The sequence below is a fragment of the Dreissena polymorpha genome, chromosome 4, assembly GCF_020536995.1.
Source record: "Dreissena polymorpha isolate Duluth1 chromosome 4, UMN_Dpol_1.0, whole genome shotgun sequence".
In the NCBI taxonomy this organism is placed as follows: Eukaryota; Metazoa; Mollusca; class Bivalvia; order Myida; family Dreissenidae; genus Dreissena; species Dreissena polymorpha.
Window position 1 is genome coordinate 830,999 of NC_068358.1, and position 25,361 is coordinate 856,359.

Genomic DNA, 25,361 nt, shown 5'->3' on the forward strand with positions numbered 1-25,361 from the left:
GTAACTTCGTCAAATGACGTTACTTATATTATGACGTCAAGTTATTACATTGAATTTAACAGGGGCTTAAATAAATCAATAAATAATTGTTCTTTTGCTAACCTTAACGTCATTTAACGTTATAACTTTGACAATTTGACGGTTGTTTCTGCACACGGCCGCTAAGTCAAACAACATTCCCGTGTATTACTTCGAGTTTCGCAAATAGCATGATATAACGCGCTGCAATATAATAATTGCAAATGTGCATACAGAGAAAGAAAAAATCAATGTAGTTTATTTCATCGCTGATTTTATCAACAACGCACACACATGAAAAAAGCAAACATTAAAATATTTTTTTTACACATCTCTTACTCTTAAATAATTGACAATTTAACCGTGTGAAACATCGCCATTGCTTCCAAAAACAATCCAACTAATCGCTTTCATGCACACTCGAGTTTTCTCAAAGATTTTTATTTCGGCAGCCATTGTTATTGAAAGTATGTCACTTTTCAAATGTCTCGTTACAAGTCTAAATGGAAGCTGAGAGGTTTGTTACCATTTATAGGTGCGAGAAATTGACTATTTGAACATAACAAATAGATTGGAGGCGAAAGTCACAAGATGGAAATTGAAAGATGAGATAATATCAATGAGAAGTATTTACTATGTGGTTTATAATTACCTCACTTGTGGTGCCAAACAGTTCTAGACTACGGGTTAAGCGAAGTGATGGTTATAATTACTATTTCACGAGCTTGCGTATAACACTTATCCGACCATGTAAACAATTAGATTAAAATAATGATTTGTTGTCATTCCAACGAGGGAGCTACTGCATCCATGTATGTACATATGTAACCGTTTCGTTCAAATTATGCGAAAAGTCTTAATATGGTTTCATAAGCTGGTTTAATAAAATAAATTCAAACGTTGATTGTAAGCAGATCCGTGCTATGTGGTTAAATACTGACACGATAACGAATGGTTCGCAGATTCGATCAAAATGCCTAGTCCGATTTTGTGAAAGATTACTTATTGGGGAAGTTGTACTTGAGGGTTAAATCTCTAAAATAAGAGAAACATACGCTTACAACTTAAACAAATTAGCCTTTTTTCGCAAATGTTAACCCTTTTTTATGTTTATAGATATTTATATTGACATTATAGTATACCTATATTTGAAATTAAATTATTTGCATGACATTATTTTGGATCGTTGGGTTTTTCCAATGCGTTAAATGGTAAAGAATCAAATTTTATTATTGTTATTATAATTATTATTATTATTATTATTATTATTATTATTATTATTATTATTATTATTATTATTATTATTACTATTATTATTATTATTATTATTATTATTATTATTATTATTATTATTATTATTATTATTATTATTATTATTATCATTATTATTATCATCATTATTATTATTATTATTATTATTATTATTATCATTATTATTATTATATCTTATAATTTTATCTGTTTTTATATTCTTTAATGATAATTATTTGGTATTTAGTGCTATGTTGTTATGCCTAGTTACTTGACATAGAATAATGTGTGTATTTAAGCATAAAAACGATGTATGTCCTTTAGGCACCTGGTCGATTTTTGCAGCGAAACGCTGTAGGGTATTGAAACGTATACAATTTTTCTCTCCTCAGACCTGGGGCTTTTTTTAAAGGTAACACCTACAACGTTGTTAAACGTACACGTTTTTCGCAATTTTAAATACTGTAACGGATTTTCGCGTTGTTTAAAATACATTTTACTGTTTACAACGAAAATCGGGCCTAAAATACATTTTTACCCGTCACAGTTGTTTATTGTCAAACAATTATCTGCTTAAATACGGTATAATTTGTTATAGAAAGGGATGCCCCATAGCGGTTTCTACCGTATTTTTACCCTTTCATACACCTGAAAAACGAAGTGCATGAGAATACTAAGAAGAACTGTAACGTATTTTTTACGAACTTTGTCATGGCAAATAAACCTCTGATCCGTTGTAAGAGCCGATGATCTTTTTTGCCAAAACGTTGCCATATAAACATTCGAAATGCAGAACTTTCTTAAGTGTATACCACAAACATGACAGAAAATTATTGTTTTCAAATTTTATTCGATGCAATTATTGTATTTACATCGAATACTGAACAACTTATTTAACTAAACCTGACAATGTGTCTCTTTGTGAAATCTCAAGAACGCTCACAGAAAGCGAACCCGAGACCTCACGGTCACAAGACGGACACCAGTTTCAATACGCGACCACGAACGTTCAAACAAAGGAACACGGCGTCCGGTTAAGTTTTGCGTTTAGGTCCACTTTTCTCAGAAAGTATCAATGCTATTGCATTCAAACTTGGTACACTTACTTACTATCATGAGGAGACTGGGCAGGCAAAGTTAGATAACTCTGGCGTGCATTTTGACAGACTTATGTGCCCTTTTTATACTTAGAAAATTGAAAATTTTGGTTAAGTTTTGTGTTTAGGTCCATTTTATTCCTTAAGTATCAAAGCTATTGCTTTCATACTTGCAACACTTCCTAACTATCATAAGGGGACTGTGCAGGCAAAGTAATGTAACTCTGACTGGCATTTTGACAGAATTATGTGCCCTTTTTATACTTATAAAATTGAAAATTTGGTTAAGTTTTGTGTTAAGGTCCACTTTATTCCTACAGTATCAAAGCTATTGCTTTCATACTTGCAACACTTATTAACTATCATAAGGGGACTGTGCAGGTTATGTGCAAGTTATGTAACTCTGACTGGCATTTGGACGGAATTATGGGCCCTTTATACTTAGAAAATTGAAAGTTTGGTTAAGTTTTGTGTTTTGGTCCACTTTACTCCTAAAGTTTCATAAATATTGCTTTCATACCTGGAACACTCGCAAACTATCATAAGGGGACAGTAAAAGGACAAGTTGCATAACTCTGGTTGTCATTTTTACATTATGAATTATGGCCCTTTTTGACTTAGTAAATTTGCATTTATGGTTAAATTTTGTGTTTCGATCCACTTTACTTCTAAGGTATCAAGGCTATTGCTTTCAAACTTCAAATACTTTCATGCTATCATGAGGTAACTGTACCTGGCAAGTTGAATTTTACCGTGACCTTTGAATGACCTTGACTCTCAATGTAAAATTATTAAATTTTGCTAAAATTGCCATAACTTTTTTATTTATGATTAGATTTGATTGATACTTTGACAAAACTACTCTTACCTGACATACCACAATAGACTCCACCCAAACCATCCCCCGTGCCCCCTCCTCCACCCCCCTCGAATCACCCCCTATTTTTTTTTAAAGATAATCTCACAAATGACCACCACACCCTCACACTATACCCCCCACCCAACCCCCAATATTTTTTTGAAACGGTTAAAAAACACAAATATTTATTTTTATTATTTTATGTTTGAAATACCGTGCAACTATCGCACCCAAGAATCCCCCCCCCACCCCCCCCCCCTCGAATCCCCCCCCCCCAATTTTTTTATTTTTTTTTAAAGATCATCTCACAAATGTCCACCACACCCTCACACTATACCCCCCCCCCCACCCCATCCCCCAATTTTTTTTTTGAAACGGTTAAAAAACACAAATATATATTTTTATTATTTTATGTTTGAAATACCGTCCAACCATCGCACCCAAGAATCCCCCCCAACCCCCACCCCCACCCCCCTCCCCGATTTTTTTTTTGCATTTTTTTCCGCATTTTTGGAAGATAATGTAATAAATGTCCACACCCCACACTATACACCCCTCCTCACTCCACCCCTCATCCCTTTGTGATTGAAAATGATAGTCCCTTCACCTTTAAAAAGAAAATAGATGAGCGGTCTGCACCCGCAAGGCGGTGCTCTTGTTTTATTTCCAATTGAAATGTCTGAACGCTTAAGATCTACCTATGTTCGACGCACGATTAAATTGCTGATTATATTAGTATTTATGTTTCCGTAACATCGCGATATTGCGACAAAAATGATGCGGATAAAGGTATTGATAATGATGATGTTAAAAAAATATTGATGAGCAATAGTAAGAAAAAAGTTCGACCATCGGTTAGTTTGGTCAAATAAGATGTTTACAAGTTACCTTGTGTTAGACATACAAATATATTTTAGAAAATCGCGTGTTTAAAGAAAGTTCTGGGACTTTAACATTAATTAATATGTAAAATATAATCAGATTGAACAGAATAAACACTTTCATACCAAGATGTCATATATTTAATACGCAAAAATGTACATAACCAAAACAAAACATATTTCCGAAAATAAGCGCAAGTGCACATGTCACCGTTATTTACGTGTTTATCGCAAAACAACATATTGATTACCCCCTACAAAACACCGTTGTAGCGATTATATTTCATGATTACTTTAAAATGGGGACGTTGAGATGTGATACAAATAAAAGCAAGTTACTGCATGTTGTGTATATAACAAGCTTAGCACGATTAAAGAAACGGTGAGCCTTGTTCAATGCCTCACCTGATATATCAATCGTGATACATCGGCTATCTTCGGACTCCTCTGTAAGATTTAAGCAATAAACCGTTTGCTCATCCAGAGTGCTGATATATTACACAACGATTAGTCAATAACCTTTTATTCCCTATTTATCTTGATCAAACTTAAGTATTAGTGTTCCGAGATAGTGGAACACGTCAGAACGTTGATTGGAAGTTTGGTGGAAAACAAGTTAACACAACACCTTGTTATGAACAAATGGGGCTTTTTGTTTATCCCCTCCATGTCATGGACCATATAACTTAATAAGTTACCTGCTGCTGCACACAATGATGTCTTCTAAATCTACAAACATTTGGTCATTGTCCACCAAATAAAATGTTTAATTGAGTTGACTCGATGATCGCGCCAATACTTTGTTATTGGTCTTATATATGGGGATATTAATATGTGCAGATTGTCGAATCTTGTCACCTTATGTTTTGTAAACGGTATTTTAAAAGATGACTACAAATTATTGTATAGTTCTTGGTGAATACGGAAGATTAGCACTATGTATAACTGTAATGCCATTTGTATACGGAATTGGTGTAATTTACTTGAAATGCAACCTTATTGTTATTTAAGAAATTGCTTTATATTACTTAAATCACTTTATTAATCTGGTCGGATATTGTGCAACCAACATTAGACATTATTATTTTCAAATGGTTTTGAAGATCAGCAGGCATAAGTTCATCGAGAGACAAGAATTGATGCACTATTTGCGATTGTTACGCTATTATGATCCAAAGCGTGGTCGACAACTTTGACGCCGACATTTGGTCCCAGAAAGGTTATGTGTCTAAACAAAGCCTGCTAATGTAGATAATGCATTCAGCATCTTCCTCTACACAAGAGATTGATGTTGGCAAAACCATACAACGCACACACAAATCAGATAGGGCCTAGCCGACAGAGTATGATATTGATATTGAGCTATTTCTTAAGGACCGAATAAAACACATGTTCCCCCAAAAAGAGCACAAAAACAGGTGTTGAAACTGAAAGTTTTGGCAAAAAGGGTTGTGTCCGCAAACCATGCAAAACAAAATGACTTCGGTTATCTCAAACTGACGTTGGTTATCGCAAACTGACTTTGGTTATCGTCAAGATACACATACCACACAGTCATGTCTTTAATACAATGGATATAATGCGCGGTTATTCAGAGAGCATGCATGTATATATGAAACCTGCAGACCGAGACATGATAATCAGTGTGCAGAATCAACGGGATTATCAAGGATTTACACACGGGATGGACAGAGTGTAAACACAACGTAAAGAACTTTATTTTTGCAAATATCTCAAAGTATTGAAATTTATTTGAAAAATGTTTAGTGCATAAAAGACAGCTTTTCTTGCAGTTTGTGTCGATATCTTCAGGTCTAAGAATAAAGCTTCGAATACGTCTTAAATCGGTGACATCATTTCACTTTGCGTAAAGCATTATCGTGCAGTATACATGAGTTGTTTTAACAAAAGCACAGGCTTATGAAATAAAGTAAATGTTATGTATTTCACATTGTCATAAGCAGTATTTCACATTGCCAAAAGCAGCATAAAAATCTGTCTTTTATGCACTATAGTCGATATTCTTGCGAAAAATTGTTAATTTTTTTTATTTTTTTTAAAGCAGCACTTACCGGTGTGTATACATCCATTAATGTTTAATTTGGAACCCAAAAAAGTCGCGTTATCCTGCACCCTGATAATGACATCCCTACAAAAGGCAACAGTCTTATCAAGCTGGTGTACATACCGAATTTATAAGATGGATTCTGTATCTTTTTTAATTCTCAATGTTTGCCGGTATGTGGACCAGTCTTCCATACAAATAGCCAAAGACTTCACTTCGCTTCCAAAATTCTCATGTATTGATTAAGAGGGTCGATACTACGGAAAGACCTGCTGTATCAAATCTACATGTTTGAAAAATTGCATGCGTTTCTTTTTTTGGTAAAAGAAATATATGGCTATTGAAATTCATTAACTGGCATTTGGTAGCAGCAAAGACCTATGCAATATATTTTATATGTGTTTGGTAGCAGTAGATGCTTCATTTTATTACATGAAAATCTTGAATAGAAAAAAACTTTAAACAAAATTTTATCATGGGAACCAGACTGCGTGATGTTACCGTTTGGAAATGTGACCGTAATGACCCATCTAAAAATTCTTCGCTATATAAAATTACGTATCTTTAGGGCAGGGGTAACCTATGGTCTTTAAAACTCAATTATATATTAATAAGATGTATTTCTTGTGTTAGATTTTAGATTTGTTTGTATGAAATGTACAAGAACAATGTGAATGACTGTTCAAACGAAGTGTGCACGTTTGTAATGTATTTTCGTGGTAATCAGATCGATACTTGGATGTGTTGTTGCAAGTTTGTTTTTTGATGATCGCTTTACGGTAGACTTATGCGAACATGCATCGATTTATTCCTTAAGTATGAAGTCTTCTGCGTTGTTTGATACCAGAATTGTGCCAATCGGTTGAAAATTGATGGGGTAGTGAGCTTCGGAAATTGGCTGGTATGCCGAAATCAGCAATTCAAGTGTCTAAGTCGCATACCTTGTTATATATATATATACATATATATATATATATATATATATATATATATAATTAAAAAACAAAGCAAAAATTCGACGAACTTTTTTTGTCATGGGGGGTAGTAGCTAATGCCGAATGCCTGTGTTTTTCATTAAAAATGAGGTGGGTGGGGGGAAAGATCAAGGGCCAAAGTATCACAAGTGAAGAAGCCAGCCTTGTCTTTGGTTGTATTTTCAATGTAAGCTGCCTATGTTATGACACTGACACAAAAATGGCCAGGCTTTCTTGTGTCACTTCCTATGGATTTAACTGTTTGTGGCCATTTGTAACTCGACTTTTCGTCCCACTGATAATATTTCGACAGATTGCTGTAAATAATACCGTTTAGGTGTGAATCATAACGGTAAACTTCCGCACATTTTATTGTCACCTCTGTACAACGTAAAAACTACATTGTGTTATTTCAAGATTATTTATTCAGGTTAAATGTAAAATCAGCGTTATAGATAATTTTTGACCCATGGGGGTAAATACCCCCACTTTTTAAAGCTTGGGGGTAAATTGTCAAATTTTGCCTTGCTTGAAGGGTAATTTTCTAAACGTAAAACAAAACTATAGCTGGGGTACAGACACACTACTTTCAGGGTTGGCATATTGACCGGTCAATTGAGTATTGACCGGGCTGGTGATCAATACCTGGTTAAAACCGGTCAATACTGGTCATTATTGGTCAATACTGGTCGATTGAAAATTGTAGCATTTAAACATCACAAAGCTATTTAATATTAAATCAATAATTATTCTGTAATTGATAAACTTTTTTTTTAAAAGTAATTTATTGAAAAAATAATCTTTAAAGCTGTAAAAATTACTTCTTTATTATTTATGGAAACGGCCTCAAATACATAAGGACTAAGGCAATATCTTCATCTCAGTGTATCACATCTGTAACTAAAGTATTATTACTATTGTAGTTACCATAGTATTTCACTTATCTATTGATATATCTATTTGATAAGCAGATGGACAAACAGAACTCTTTGTTTTCTAGGGTCATAAATCTGGCCCCTAAGCCTTAATTGGTAATTAAATGCATTCAGTGTTATGTCTCTGATATTGACAATGAAGCAAATCTGCCCTTAGGCTATTTCATATCACTCACACAAAAGGAGATTACTTGCTATTAATTAAATAGTTACTTCTAACTTGTCTCCTTTCTGTATTAAGAGGGTTTTTTCCTTTCGTATTTAAAAGTTCTATTAGTATTCAAATGAATACGCAATCAAAGTTCTTGATTTTGACAGCTCTTCTCTGCAATTATTTTTTTCTTTTAATAATTATTTCTTATTATGTTTTTTTTATATCAATGGAAAATAAAAGGTTTTTTGACTATTTTGTTTAAAAAGTATTAAAGGAAATCTATGCAAAAATACATGACAAGTAAGAGTCATGTAAAAAGGTTCCATTTTAGGCCCTATTATCAGTTTTGGGTGCCCCAACCTGTATAGGTTAGAAGACTGTGGGGACAGTGGGGCATAAGTAATAACTCATACACAGTAATTGACAGGTTCTTGTTGAATCAAGCACAGAATTATCTGAGCATTCATAATTCATTAGAATTGAAAAAAAAGTTCAATCAACCAGAAAAATCCAATTGACCACCTTTGACTAATTTGAATATTTTTAAAAGATTTGCTTACAAATTGCATGAACAGGTATAAAATAGTCGGTATTAATAGCTTAAGACATTATTGGCAACATGTCTGTTTAATTTATGTTATCAATATTGTTTAATTAGGCATGGAATATTAATCAAAATTAGGGGTTAAGTTCAATCGACCAGTATTGACCAGTAATGACAACTTCGGGAGTATTGACCGGGGCGGTTTTAACCGGTAAAAACCGCCGGTTAAAACCGGGGGCGGTCGATTGGTGTGCCAACCCTCACTACTTTAATCATGTTAAACACAATAAACCATAGACACACTACTTTAATCATGTTAAACACAATAAACCATTAACTATGTGTATTCCTTCATAGTAGCAGGTTTCTTAAAGTTTTTTTTTAAATGTGCTTGATTTATAGGCTTCCACCACTGTGAGCCACGGAAAACTTTTTTGCCAACTTTCAACAGTTGGTTTATTAGTGTTTAAGTGTTTCCTTTTTTATTTGAAAACAGAGGAAATTAAATCATTCAGTATTGGCAGTACAATGTTTTTACTCGATACAATTTTTGCCGTATAAAAATAATCAATTTTACTTAGAGAAGTAATTTGTTTTGGCTTCGAAGAAGCCATGCTGATCTCTTCATGCGTCTAGATGATACAGAGTATACATACCGACTAGCTAACTATTTCTACAATCCAGCAGACATATTATCTCTAATTTTTACTACTACCAGTCTCATATTTTGGCAAAAGACTATCAGCTGTTTATATTTTTTGTTAAAGTTGTACGCAGTGAATTTACATCATTTGCGTAAGTCCAGATTGGCTTGCTTAAATGTACGCACGGAAATGATAAATTGAGCGTATCTTGATTGTTCTAATGCGTATATTACGCTGATACGCAGCTTAATTAGAACGCTGCTTTACATGCATTTCAAGCGTTTTCAAGATGATTTAAAAAAATACACCAACAAAATGTATTTCAGTTGAAGATTTTACATATTTCATTTTATACATTAAAAATATAGAGAGTTCTTTTACTAATTCTTCTCTTTATTTTACATGTTTATATTATACATTTACAATATGGAAAGTGAATACATACATATATTTAAAAAATGTTTCGATGCACAAGTGCACAAATATATACAAAAATACACATTTCAGAATTCCTTTTCGTCGTGGATCTGGTCATGTGTTGTGTCCGGTTCCAGGCCAATGATGTGACTGCATTCCCTCAGTAGTAAAAGTAAACCATTTTTATATTTCTTATACATAAATATAATTGTTGACACTGTAGCAATTTACTACATTACTATACATCCCGTTCTGACTCACACCTATATAGTATTATTCACACTTATCTGGCCATATATTAAATAATTATCAGTTGGATGAAACATCTACCCATTTTCAGCACAAATATCAGTGGCACATATCGGGAGTGGAACAAAACGTTCATAAACTTTTATGAGGGTTGAATTAAAGTTAATTCTATTAGTTTTATTTTAATTTTGTTTTACTTTAATAATACACATGAAAAACACGGAAAATAATCTTTCACATGTAATAATGTCAATTGATTGTGTTCATGAATTAAAAAAAAAAGATTTAAAATCAAGTGTTGTTTGTTGCAGCTTATGTTTATTTAATTATTTATAGTCATTGTTTTAATATTTTATCAATGACAAGTTATTTTTCACCTATTTCAATAATTATATTATAAGGTAACAATGAAAATGTATTGTTATTGTTTTCTTATTGATGAGCTTGAAGCCGTGTTCATGACCACTAATATTTACTCGAACCCGCTAACTTAGTGTTACCACGTTTGAGCGAAAGCAAATCGGTCGATACCATAATCATCGCTATTACTTGACGATGAAACAAAATGGTAACAACAAGGAACACGCCTTACTATGTCAAGATAAAGTTTCCGAAACCATGCAAAATGAATCATTTAGGGATTGGCTTCTAATGCACAGTGCGCATTACCCGGTATTGTTGACAAGAGCCCTTTTTTAAAGCGAGATTATATGATTTTGTCAAATATTTATGAATTTTTATGAAATGTGTAAAAAACTTATACATATATTTCAATTAAAATTAAAATAACAATTAAAAAGAACATGTGTCGAAAAATGCAAAATAAGCCAGATATTTAATTCTGAAATCGAAAATGTCTGTACAGTCGAATTCGCCAGCATGTATATCATGCATGTAAGATTTGAATGTAAATTTAGTTTTAGTGCAGATTCGTTCATACGACACAAAGACACAATTTTGTTTTAAGGATCATTTTAATTTCCTGCAACGATATCTATTCATACTAGTGATACTACACACGAACACTAACTCCGATCCTAATGAAAAGACGAATGCTTTGGTTATTGTAGGAAAATATATTATACAAAATATCTTCGTCACAATCGGCTCGGGTACAAATTTGTCTTTGCTGCATTTTATTAAATTTGTCTTCAAATTCAATGCATAATTTTTCTTGCCTATTTTGCGTTATTGTAACATGTTTTTATCAATATGTTACCTGTACAATTTAAAAAATATAAAAATCGTATAATCTTGCTGAAAAACAAGTTGGCCTACCTAAACAATTCATATCTCAACCCTGCATACAAAAAATATTGAAAAAAAAACACACACATACAGTTGTATATATCAAGATTAGTTTTTCAGATCACTTAATGCAATGATTGTAAATGTAAAGTGGTGTGCAATACTTTTGCACATTTGTAAGTGTTGTGACCCTATCTGTCTTATGAAATTGACTATGTATGAACATTTTCAGAATGACACATACACGGAAAAGAGTGGTGGCCTCCAAAAAGTTCAAAATGAGAAAACGAAAGACAGAAAGCAATACCTGGGAAAGTGACCTTAAAAGCAAGTGTACAATTAGAAAGGACTTTGATTCCAAAACCAAAACTAGTGTAAACACTATATCAGCTAGCGTAAGTTCAGAGACATTAAATTCAGACCAAACAATAGATGACTTGAACTCTGTTTGTGTCAAAATTGAGACTGATGAATGGTATAATACGGCTTCTGATTTTTATTCTGATTGTGCCAAATCAAAACAGGTTCTATGGGAAGAGAGACATCCAGATTGCAACAAACAAGATGGCTTCACCTCTGAATGTGTGAAATCAGAACAGATGGAATGTGAAGTTATGCGTCAAGATGTTACCAGCCAAGCTTGCTTCAATTCTGTATGTGTGAACAAAAATACGACTTTCAATTCAAATGCACACGATGGGCTCCATTCTGTCTGTGGGGCAACACAACCGTTTCTAAATCCAATTACAGACCAGGGTTATATAACAACATATGACTTCAATAATGAATGTGGTATAGCTAAACAGTATATAAAGACAGAAACAGACAATGGAAATACATCATCAAATGATCACAATGCTTTATGTGATCATACGTATTCAAAAACACCTGAGAATCAAGCTAAGCTGGCGGACCTTAATTCTGTATATTTGACAAGGGAAGAAATTGAAATTTCAAATGTTGAGGAATATAGTGCTAAATCAGCTGTGGGTGGAGGGACAATACAAATGGACCAATACTCCAACTTAAATGTTCCAAGACATTCTAACTCGGAAAAAGATGGAGGTGAATTATGTGCACTCAATAACTCAAACTATTAAAATCGGATCACCATGAAGCTTTTTAATTATGTAATAATATTAAAGCATAGTTTTTACAACAAGCCAGATTGCAAAAATTAAGCTGTTCGTAGCAATGGCCCATTATTTGTAAAAAGGCTTAATTTACCTTGCCTGCTCACTTAATCCGATTGTTTACATGGGATAATTATGAAACTTGGTGGCTTTGTTTGTGGGCATTAACTTTCCACCAAGTTTGATAATCAGCTAAATTGCATAAAGCCCTTCCATATTAAGACCCTTGCATTATAAAGTACATTAGTTTATGGTGCCCTTGTTTAAGTGTGTTATTTATGGATACTCAATACACTTGAAATCCAGTATAAGAAAAAAGAGTCACACAAAATCCATATTTTGACGAAAAAATGGTGTTGAAAAAGTTACTTGGTAATAACAGAAGTTTAATTTTAATGATATGCTTGCAGAGAATGCTGTGACAAGGACTGCATCCCCTTTCCTGGAACCAACTAAGATTAAATTGGAGGAAAATGGTGACCATGTGAAGAATGTATGTATAAGTTACCACTAACCAGGATTGTGTTTTCCTCTTATTGCAATCAATTATAGGGAGGTATTGAGCACTGTACTGGTCCGTACCTACATGTGTCTGTCCTGAAGATTCTGGCTCCATTTTATCTTTTACAACTGGGTGGATCTTTGACTGTTGAATGACTTTCATGTGTGATTATCATAAAGAAGAAAGGAACATCGGCTGCAACAAGATTTACAGAATAAAGGTCCTTGGTCTGTTTTTCTGCATAAGAAAATATAGTCCCGAAATGTTTGTGTTTTTAAAATCTTAATCTGCTTGGCGGAATTTGCTTAAACGTTCACTGCCTGATTAATCTTAGTGTAAAGACGATGGTTAAGAATAAAATTTTAGCTGTAACCAGTATTTGCAGAATACGTTCCCTTTGTCTGTTGTTTAGGTAGAGTGTGTTTGTGAATGAGATATTTTATAGCTGTCCGCCTGTTGCATGGAATGCTTTTTATGCCCCCCTTCGAAGAAGAGGGGGTATATTGCTTTGCACATGTTGGTCGGTCTGTCGGTCTTTCTGTCTGTCGGTCCGTCCACCAGGTGGTTTCCGGATGATAACTCAAAAACGCTTGGGCCTAGGATCATGAAACTTCATAGGTACATTGATCATGACTCGCAGATGACCCCTATTGATTTTGAGGTCACTAGGTCAAAGGTCAAGGTCACGATGACCCGAAATAGTAAAATGGTTTCCGGATGATAACTCAAGAACGCTTAGGCCTAATTTGTTTTTATTTAAAGATCAATGTTATCGGAATAAAATGTGTTAAACGTTATGTATATTATTCATATTCAACACCATTGCAGAGAATGAAGAAAAAAGGGTCCACAGAAAAAGACAAGACATACAGTCAAGAGAGGAACCTAGCCAGCTGTAATGACCTTGGACCTTGTAATTATGACCATTTTCTCTGTAAGCCTTGGAACAAAACATCCATTACCTGTATCTTGCACTAGAAAGTCTCACATAAGATCAACAAACAAAACAATATTTTTTAGCTCCCCGAGCACTTAGTTTACAAGTTGAGCTAAAGTGGTAAGTTTGGTGTCATGTGTTGTGCATGGTCAACATTTGGCTTATTACCACTCTACAGACACCAGTTAAATCAATATAGAGAAAACTGTGTCAGTATGTTTATAGTGAAAATATTGAGACCGAATTATAACCAGGGTCAAGTAGGTTAAAAACTATGCTAATTTGTTAAAACATTGAAAATCTGTATTACTACTCTGGAAGACATTTATTAATCAATCTTGATGAAACTTGGTAAAAATTCTAAATTTGGTATAATTCGACATTATATTGGGTTAAGTTGAGTGAGAACTAGGACAGCAGGTCAAATTGTGCAAACCTTCGAACCCTTTAAAGCCTGGTTTATGATTCGATCTTGATAAAACTTGCTCAGAATTTTTATATAACAATATCAAGGCCAAGTACAACTACAGGTAAAAACTAGGTCGCTGGGTTACCATATCACAAGCCATATAAAAAGTTAATCTTAAAGAACATTGGTCAGAATTTTAAATTGAGGGTAGCTTGTTAAGATATTGCTCAGATGTGGTAAAAAAATATGTTCATATGTCAAATCTGAGAAAATTAGTGATACACTTCAATTGCCTCATTTGTGGCTGTTTTGGATTAAACTTGTTTCTTTTTCTTATTTAAGCCTAAATTAAAAGCGGGTCACATGAAGTAACAAACTATAAAGTCACAAGGTCAAATTATTGACCTATTTTTACATTTGTACCTTGAACATGAGTCAGATTTTGTGTTGCAAATAACTCAGAAGGTAAAAGAGCATTTGATTGAACCATATGAGCTTATTATGTGAACCGATGACTCTGGGAATAGAAATAAAGGGTCTTGTGATGCAAAGGCTGTCTTTCAGATATTTTCTAAATTAGCGGTTTTATACTTTTCATTATAAATATAAGTGGGTTCTTTAAATCTGATGTTCTTGTAGCTGATATAAGTCTTTGACTAAGTTTGATTATTGCAAAGTGTTTATTTTCTCCCTTAGACTGTGGAGAGTTTGAAGGGAACTGCCCTGTCCATGGACCCTATAACTACATACAGGACAAAGAGGTGAAGCTGTATTCAATGTAAAAACATGAACTACATGTTGTAGTGTTCTAATGTTATCTTATTGTAGTGTAGAGGTTTGTAATACAAATCTATATAGTCAAATGGCTTAATAACAACACAAGTGTGAGATTATATATTTAATAGCATTCTAATGATGCTTAACTCTACAACTACTAATAATGATGTTACCCCAAGCAATACATACAAGAGACTGAAAGTGCGGGCTGTCTGCATCTTTGTTATTAGTAACCCTTGGGTATGTCAATTAGCTATAGCCTGTATCTATGTATCTGGATCATGGAACAGTAGAAAAATAAGAAAAACAAGAGATGTGTTCGTCAGAAACACAATGCCCCCTATTGCGCCGCTTTGAAATAAAATTTTTTTTTTTTGACCTTTGACCTTGAAGGATGACATTGACCTTGAACTTCCACCACTCAAAATGTGCAGCTTCATGAGAACGCCACTTTGAATTTTTTTTTTGTTGACCTGTGACCTTGAAGGATGACCTTGACCTTGAACTTCCACCACTCGAAATGTGCAGCTTCATGAGATACACATGCATGCCAAATATCAAGTTGCTATCTTCAATATTGAAAACGTTATGGCCAATGTTCAAAGTTTTCGGACGGACAGATGCCATATATTTGACATTTGACCTTGAAGGATGACCTTCACCTTTCACCACTCAAAAGTTTTTGGACGGACGGACAGACGCCATATATTAGACATTTGACCTTGAAGGACGACCTTGAACTTCCACCACTCAAAATGTGCAGCTTCATGAGATACACATGTATGCCAAATATCAAGTTTCTATCTTCAATAATGCAAAAGTTTTGGCCAACGTTAAAGTTTTTCCAGACGGACGGACAGACTGACATAGACACATACTGACTGACGGACAGTTCAACTGCTATATGCCACCCTACCCGGGGCATAAAAACAAACATATTACTAATATGGTATCATGATAAAGTATCAGTATAAAGTATCATTGGCATATGAGACTGTTACTTAGAAAGTGTTTTACCGATTATTCAGTCGATTAATATAAGAAATGCCTTAAATATGCACTTATTGTTCTAATACAAAAGAGTGTTTACACTACATATACTGTAATATAAACTGCAGGTGCCAGAAAAAGACCCTCTTAAAGCTGAGCATACCTTGCCAGATTGCCTTGAAATCAAAACATCCAAAATAGCTGGAGCTGGTCTTGGAGTGTTTTCCAAGGAGAAACTGGAATCCAGGATCATGTTTGGACCGTATGGCGGAGACATCATGATCATCACTGACAACCATAAGTCAGGGTATTGCTGGCAAAGGAAGGTGATGCTAAGCTTGATGCATTGTTACCTATTTGTAGTTTGAAATGCGAGGCTAATCTAAAAAAAGTCTTGATGTTAGAAAATACAGTCCTGAATTTTCCACAAATGAATTCTCTATCCAGCAGTCAATAGAGGGGACCGTTCCAAGGCGGTGACCACAGCTTTATTCATATTTTGTGTTTATGTTGGTTTGTATTGTGCTGTTTTGTACTGTTTGGGCAATCGGTCACTTACCTTAAATAAAGGACCAACTATTTGTTATTAATAAAAATTCAATACTGCTCCAGCAGCTGGAGTTTCACTTCTTTATATTTTATTATACCGCCACAGAGTGAGAGGCATTAAACATTATACTTGTCCGTCTGTCTGTTCACTCCAAAGCTTGTAATTTAAATACTCTTAAGCTAATGGTTTGATCTTAAGCATACTGTTTATTGTGTAGATGATTGTAAAATAAAGGCATTGAACATTCCAGGAGTTTTGGCAGGATTGTGGTTTTTTGTCTATAGTACAATTCTGACGCGTGTGTTGTCAATGCCTCTTTATCTATTTGGTGATTCTTGTTCAAACTTTCGAATATGAATAACCTTAATGCATAGATGATTGCAACACCAAAAAAAGTTTGTTGCAGGAAGTTTTGGCAGAATTATCGCATTTGTCTGTTTTACCACTATGGAATATCCCATTATTGTTTTTATGCCCCCGGATCGAATGATCGGGGGTTACGGGGTATATTGTTTTTGGCCTGTTTGTTTGTCATTGTATGTGTGTGTCTGTGTGTCTGTCCCAAAACTTTAACATTGGTCATAACTTTTGCAATATTGAAAATAGCAACTTGATATTGGGCATGCATGTGTATCTCATGGAGATGCACATTTTGAGGGTTGAAGGGTCACGGTCATCCTTCAAGGTCAAAGGTCAAATATATGGCATCATAGGGGCACAGTAGGAGGCATTGTGTTTCACAAACACAGCTCTTGTTTTCAACTTATCTTTACCTACCAGGTTGATATTGATCAAATTTTTGTAGATAATAGTTATGAAAGTAACTTTTTCTGTGATAAGATTTGGCAGAGTTATGGGCCTTTGTTTAGTTTCTACTATAAAATACATAGTCCCAAATATTACATTTTAATTACTCTAAAGTGATTAGAAGAGTTTTCTCAGACTTTAAAAGTTGATTGTTATTAGTGTGCAGATGGTTGTTAAAAGAGAAATTTTGACAGCAATAGCTTTGACTGAATAATGGCCTTTTCTGTTTGTCTTCTGTGGAATTAATTATTGCTTTGGCTGTGTCCAAATGTATGTTGTTTGGGCATCAGTATCTGTTACACATTTCTAGCTAATATGTTATCATGCTGGCATGTAAAGATTTCACACATCTTGTGAAGCTGATTCATTATATAAAACAAGTGTGTAATTCCAAAGGGATAAAGTACTGTACTATTTTACATGAATGATAGTAAAAAAAAACATATTACTAAGTATGTTTGTGCGTTATGAAATATTGTATGATCATTGCCGCTGTTAAGTTTATCAGTGCATTGTTTTGTTTTTTTGTCTATCTATGTTGCTCTTTATAAGAAGCATTTTGGGTATCAGGTTTTCTTGTGTATCAATCATATTTACTGTTGGTTGTTTATAGTAAGATTCTATGCAATTCAGATCTATAAGGATGGCAAAGGGAGTCACTTTGTGGATGCCCAGAACAAAGCCACCTCTAACTGGATGAGATATGTGAACTGTGCTATGACGGAGGCAGATCGGAACCTTGTAGGATTGCATTACAAAGGAGGCATCTATTACTGCACATTTAAGCCAGTTTCACCAGGTATATACCCCCTTTTGTATGACTAAAGATATAAATGTTCAATGTGGATCTGTCTGATTAGAGCAGTCTCAACTTGGTTATACGGGTTCAATTGACATGACGCCTTATCTATGATCGCTCCGCCCACTAGAATTGATCCACCAATCAGCGATCGATTAATCGGGTGCACTCGTTAGCAACGACCTGTCCGCCATTTTCTAGACAAGCTACATGTTTAGGTTCACTTTTATTCCAACGAGTTTCTTTTGTTTTCCTCTTTAAAAAAACGATTAAAAATGGTTGGTGTCAATGGGGAGTATTTAACTCGGACAATCGATATCCTGAAAGATTAGTTGGTGACATTAAATTTATATGGTTTCCAAAGCCGAAAAGAGATCTTGAGAAATGTAAGAGATGTATAAATACATGCGGTCGTCACCACGAACAACTGAACGTCAACACTGTCAAAGACAATTATAGGGTTATTTATTTTTATCGGATATACTAGCAGATGTAAATAGTTTATGTTATCGATCTGATTATCACATAATATTTCACTTAAAAAAAAAGTTTTATCAGTTACTAGGTCAGAAGCGAGGTTCATCTGCATTACTTAAAGAGAAATAAAACCCAGCATGAAGCCTAATTCATGCTGTGTTTTACTACTCTGATAGTAATGCACTTAATTGACATCATACATGTTATTTGAAGGTGACATGTGATATATTATCTTATTAACGGTATCTACACATTTGCACTGTGGTGTCACCAATAAACGCTTTTAATCCACACTAGGAGCTCGAATGCCTAGATCTAATTTTAAAACGAGTTTCGTTTATTTTGTTCGGATTAAAAAACTGAAATGAAATATGCAAAAACGGTGTAAAAAGGGTTAATGCAACTCTGACATTTGGTATCCAGAAAGATAAGTTAGATGAATTAAATTTATACCATTTCCAAAGCGGCAATGCGGTCTTGACAAGAGCGAGTAGAAGCTTCAAGAATTACCGAGATCCTCTTTATAGAACATTAATTTATTTCACAAACTTGAAATGTCATATAAGCAATAACTAAGCATTATTAAGTATGTATTATGTCACGTGTGCATGTAAAATAATTGAGAATTTTGGTACCCAATTCGTGTAACTTTACGAAATCCCCGTTAAAAATCGCGTTTCTGTGTGTGTCAGAAACAAGTGAAAACCATTTTGTTATTATTTTAATAAAGACGTATCGATAAATGCTATTGTAAAAGAGTTATTATTACTGATATTAGTTATCCAATAAATGCGGTAACTTCAGGGAAGTTGGTACCTGCGCGAGCGTCTGATATTGGTAGCCTTATTAATTTATAATTGCCTGACCGTATTCCATTTCGTACCACGCTAATTTTATATCAGACAATGTCCAAACTTACTGTGTTGTTTTTGCGCTTTAAGTTATAGTGCTTGATAAATGTCCAATAAGCAATGTTTAATATGATTAATATCACTTTTATACGCAATAACATGTGGGATTGAGGTACCCACCCGGCGTCAGAAAGCGCGTAAAACTTCACCGAATTCCCAGTTTTAAAGCGCTATTTCGCGTCAAATACACGGGTAGGGGGAATGTCTCGGTAATAATTTTGTTAATAACACGGGTAAATACCGGTGAAGTGTTAATTTATTGCAAATACCACCATTACACGTAATAACGGGTTCGATTTCGGTAAGCGCGCAAGCGTTTGAGAGCGTGTTTAATGTACCGATTTACCCGTTATAAATAGCTGATGTTTTCTTTAATCGTATATTATTTGCATTTGCAGAATAACTAAATGGCATCAACCCCTTTACAAGTCTAATATGGTGTTTAACAAGTCCATAAAATGATCCGGAATATCGCGTAAATCTATATGCAGTCTATAGGCAAAGAAGCCATTTTGGTGTTAGCTTGTCTAGGTTTTCTTCCCGCTGAGCCACGTGATTAAGTGGGCGGAGCGATCACTGATAAGGCATCATGTCAATTTCCTGTACGTGGGTGGAAGTTTGTATGATAGTCTTCATACCAGAAAGGTGTTATTTTCTCCGGATTATCCGGATTTCCCCCACAGCGCAACACAGCTATATGAATACCTCAGACTAATAAAAAAAAGGTGGACATTATAGCTTTAATTCAAATGTCTTCCCAATATATGCATCCCGGAAAAATGCAACTTTTTGGAAAACCCCACTAATCTGCTGGTACAAATAAACATGACCCATTTATAATCATTTAAAAATCACACACCGTATCAACCGTTATTTTTTAAAGGAAGCTATCATTGGTTGATATAATGGACCAGCGTTGTTTGTACCTGGGTGATAAGTGGGTTTTTCTAAACTCGTGCTTTTCCGGGATCAGTCTATTCTGAGTGCTGTCTTAGACACACTCCAGATCCTTGCATAATGCAGCCTCAGTCGTAAAACTAATAAACGTCATTATATACACAACACTTAATAAAAGGTCAATCTAAGTAATTGAAAAAACCTGCTTCTCACTACGTGTAAACAATCTTTAAAAAATAATGTTTGTTTTACCAACTTGCCTTTCTACTCCAACATTCCCTTTAAATTATTTAACATTTGGAAATAGCAAAAAAACACATAACTAACCAAATCTTTGAGTTTGAATTAAAACCTGTTTTATATTTCAGTCTAAGAATCGAAAATAGAATATGTTGAGATCAACAAGAAGAACGTACAATTTATAAATAATACAATTAACACATTTACACATTTTTATGCTCCCGGTTAGGTGGCATATAGCAGTTAAACTGTCCGTCAGTCAGTATGTCAGTTAGTCTGTCCGTCCGTCCGAAAAAAACTTTAACATTGGCCATAACTTTTTCAATATTCAAGATAGCAACTTGATATTTGGCATGCATTTGCATCTCATGAAGCTGCACATTTTGAGTGGTGGAAGTTCAAGGTCAAAGTCATCCTTCAAGGTCAAAGGTAAAAAAAATAATATTTCAAAGCGGCGTTCTCATGAAGCTGCACATTTTGAGTGGTGGAAGTTCAGGGTCAAGGTAATCCTTCAAGGTCAAAGGTAAAAAAAAATATATAAAATTTCAAAGCGGCGCAAAAGGGGGCATTGTGTTACTGACGAACTCATCTCTTGTTAAGATATAAATGTGGGGTATCAGTCACATTTGTTACAAAGTTCTAGTTGAGACCTCCGGTGTTTGTTGAAAAAAAAGTTTAAGATTTGTAGATGTTTTATAAATAATTTGTTTATATTTCTATTGGTTCAGGTGAGGAGCTGCTGGTCTGGTACAGAGATGAATTAGCCAGAGAACTTGGCCTCATCGGACCCCAAAACCTGTTGAGCAGTTATTCAAGTAAAGACAGTGATCACTTTAAGGAACACATGAGTATACATGCAGGAGAGAGACCGTACACATGTGAGGAGTGTGGTAAAGCATTTAAACAGAGTGATCACTTGAAGAGACACATGATGATACATTCAGGAGAAAGACCCTTCAAGTGTGAGGAGTGTGGCTATGCTTGTAGCCAGAGTAGTACATTAAAGACACACATGAGGATACATACAGGAGAGAGACCGTACAAGTGTGAGGAGTGTGGATATGCTTGTAACAGGAATTCTGACTTAAAGACACACATGAGGATACATTCAGGAGAGAGACTGAAGAAGTGTGAAGTGTGTGGTAAAGCATTTAAACAGAGTGGTTACTTGAAGACACACATGAGGATACATACAGAAGAGGTACCGTGCAAGTGTGAGGTGTGTGGTAAAGCGTTTAAACACAGTAGTACCTTGAAGAGTCACATGAGGATACACGCAAGAGAGAGACTGTACAAGTGTGAGGAGTGTGGTTATGCATGTAACCAGAGTTCTGACTTGAAGAAACACATGAGTATACATTCAGGAGAAAGACCGTACAAGTGTGAGGAGTGTGGCTATGCTTGTAACCAGAACAGTACATTAAAGACACACATGAGGATACACACAGGAGAAAGACCGTTCAAGTGTGAGGAGTGTGGCTATACATGTAAGGAGAGTAGTACATTAAAGAGACACATGAGGATGCATACAAGAGAAAGACCGTACAAGTGTGAGGAGTGTGGGTATGCATGTAACCAGAGTTATGACTTGAAGAGACACATGCGGATACATACAGGAGAGAGACCATACAAGTGTGAGGTGTGTGGTAAAGCATTTAAACATAGTGGTAGCTTGAAAACACACATGAGGATACATTCAGGATAGAGACCATACAAGTGTGAAGAGTGTGGTTATGCATGTAACCAGAGTTCTGACTTAAAGACACACATGAGGATACATTCAGGGGAGAGACTGTACACGTATGAGGTGTGTGGCTAGGCATGTAACAAGAGTAGTACATTGAAGACACACATGAGGATACATACAGTAGAAAGACCGTTAAGTGTGAGGAGTGTGGTTGTGCTTGTAACCAGAGTAGTACCTTGATGACACACATGAGTATACATTCAAGATAGAGACTGTACAAGTGTGAGGAGTGTGGTGATGCATATAACCAGAGTAGTACCTTGAAGACCACATGCGGATACGTACAGGAGAAAGACCGTAGTGAGGAGGGTTGTTATGCATGTATCCAGAAAAGTACTTTAAAGACACACATAAGGATACATTTAGGAGAGAGACTGTACAAGTTTGAGGATTTTGGTTATGCTTGTAACCAGAGTATTACCTTGAAGACTTACATGAGGATACATTCAGTAGAGACTGTACAAGTGTGAGGAGTGTGGCTATGCTTGTAACCAGAGTTCTGACTTGAAGAAACACATGAGGATACATACAGAAGAGAGACTGTACAAATGTGAGGTGTGTGGACAGTGTGGTAAAGCATTTAAACATCGTGGTACCTTGACAACACATGAAGATACATACAGAAGAGAGACCGTTCAAGTGAAATGTGTGTGGCTTTTCATTTAAACATAGTAGTCAAGTGAAAAAACACTTGATGATACATTGAAGAGAGAAACACGTGTGAGTTGTGGTTATGCATAAAAGAAGAGTGGTCACTTGAAGACACGCATGAGGATACATTCACGAGAATGGCTGTACAAGTGTGAGGAGTGTGGTTCTGCATCTAACACGAGTGGTAACTTGTAGAACACATGAGGATACATAACTGAAGAAATATCTAAAACAGGAAAATATCACAAATCTCTGAAAAGAAGTGTTAGGGCTTATTGTGATTTATATAAACTTGTATAGTAAGATAGCTTAACAATCTTCTCTTAAACGATAAGCCATGAAGGTTTAACATTTGAAAGATAAATTATATTATGTTTCTTTACCAAGTTTGTTAAAATCATGCCCCTGTAATAAAAACTTGCCTTGTCCTGCATCTATTTTGTTTTACGTATAACGTATATACTGAACACTTGGACAATCTTTCTCTCTGAAACTATAAGACCCAGAGTTTTGGTATTGGCATCTAACATAAATTGAGCTTCTGTATTAAGTTTGTTCACAACTGGCACATTGATGTAACCTGTGTTCCAAATATGTAGTAAAACTGACAAAAATCAGTGAAAACCCTAAGCACACGGGTTTGGTAGTTAGCATGATACTGGCATGGTTGTTTTCAACCAAGTTTGTTCAAATGGTGCCCCTGATTCAAATTTGGCTCCACCGTGTTGTAACTTGTTTCCTGTACGGTATAAAAGTGAAAGCTTTCAAAATCTCTTAAACTGCAAGGCACGATGTTTGGTATGTGACCATTAGATCGTTTTGTTTTCCTCAACCTTTTTTAAACATTTTGCCCATTTGATTGAAACCGACATTGTGGTAAACTTGTTTGAATTATATATTTGCCAAGTTTGAAAGTGATCGTCGGTCAAGTATTCTTATATGGTTACAGTGAAACCTAGTGAACTCTGTAGAATAGTCGAAATGTAACGGTAACTCAACTTATGTGCATAAACTGTTTATATTAATGACCTGGCTAAAATCACATACGAAGGGCCAGTTTATGTGCGTATGTATACAGCAAGGACATTATTGGCATGTGGATTTGCCTAAAATTGATAACGATAATAAAGCGTATTGGCAGCTAATTACCCACTTTGCTCGTGTACACACCCCTGTAACATAATTTGTGTGCTTGGAATTATGACACTTTCTGTTAACAAAAGACGTCACTAGACTATTCACTACATGTTTTTAATCCGTTACACGACTCCTTGTGTAATTAAATGTCTTGCGTTGCGTTTTTCAACGTAAAGGCTATACTTTGTTGTTATGTCGTGAAATTATTAAGTTTACTATATACTTATATATTTTATTTTATAATAATTCAGTTTAAAGCATATATTGAATACACATACATGTATGTCAATGTATTAAATATGCAGGCAACTGTACTAGCAAAGTATATATGTGCCGAAACAATTAAAATCTCGACATGGAACATTAACGGATGGACACAGAACAACCATTTACCCAGGAGGGATATATTAAGTCAACTAAATGCTGATATCGTTTGCCTTACAGAAACAAAATTAAGATCAACGGATACTATTTTAATAGAGAACTACAGGCCATATTTGTTTAACAGGGAGAATTAAAAAAAAAACAGCAACCTGTGGTTCAGGAGGCGTTGCGATTCTTATTAAAAACACGATTGAAGAAAATTTCTATGTAACGTGTGCCAGCAGAACTTTCGAAGGCATCCTTAGCCTAAAGCTTACGAACAAACTATCATCGTTTGGAATTGTCATTACAGTATGTTATCTACCGCCCGAAGGTTCAGAACGAGGCCAGCACGTGGACGAATTATTTGATCATCTAACGGGCATTGTATACATACACTCAAATGCGGACTGCTTATTGTTTTGCGGTGACATAAACGGACGAATCTCGGATTTAAACGACACCATCGTAAATATAGATAATGTGAATGTCAGAAAACCAATTGACTTAACAAAAAATAGGCACGGTGAATCATTTGTAGAATTTGTAAGAGAAGCGAAACTGTGCGTATTAAATGGACGTATTTCTCCGGAATATGACAATTTCACGTCAATTTCTACTAAAGGGTAAGCAGTGGTAGACTACATATTCACCCCACACTCGAACATCGATTTATTTAACAGATTCGAGGTACATAC

General features: G+C 34.9%; 1 protein-coding gene across 1 annotated transcript; it reads left to right on the plus strand.

Moving 5' to 3' along the window:
• The first annotated feature begins 6,716 nt into the window (after positions 1–6,716).
• On the plus strand, positions 6,717–23,594 carry LOC127876187 (histone-lysine N-methyltransferase PRDM9-like). The gene is made up of 9 exons (XM_052421214.1): positions 6,717–7,072; positions 9,930–10,011; positions 11,569–12,401; positions 12,880–12,962; positions 13,800–13,905; positions 15,014–15,078; positions 16,213–16,410; positions 18,075–18,240; positions 21,494–23,594. Exons 3-9 carry the CDS (start codon positions 11,570–11,572, stop codon positions 22,468–22,470), a joined length of 2,427 nt encoding a protein of 808 aa, XP_052277174.1. The 5' UTR covers positions 6,717–7,072; positions 9,930–10,011; position 11,569; the 3' UTR covers positions 22,471–23,594.
• The last annotated feature ends 1,767 nt before the right edge of the window (positions 23,595–25,361 follow it).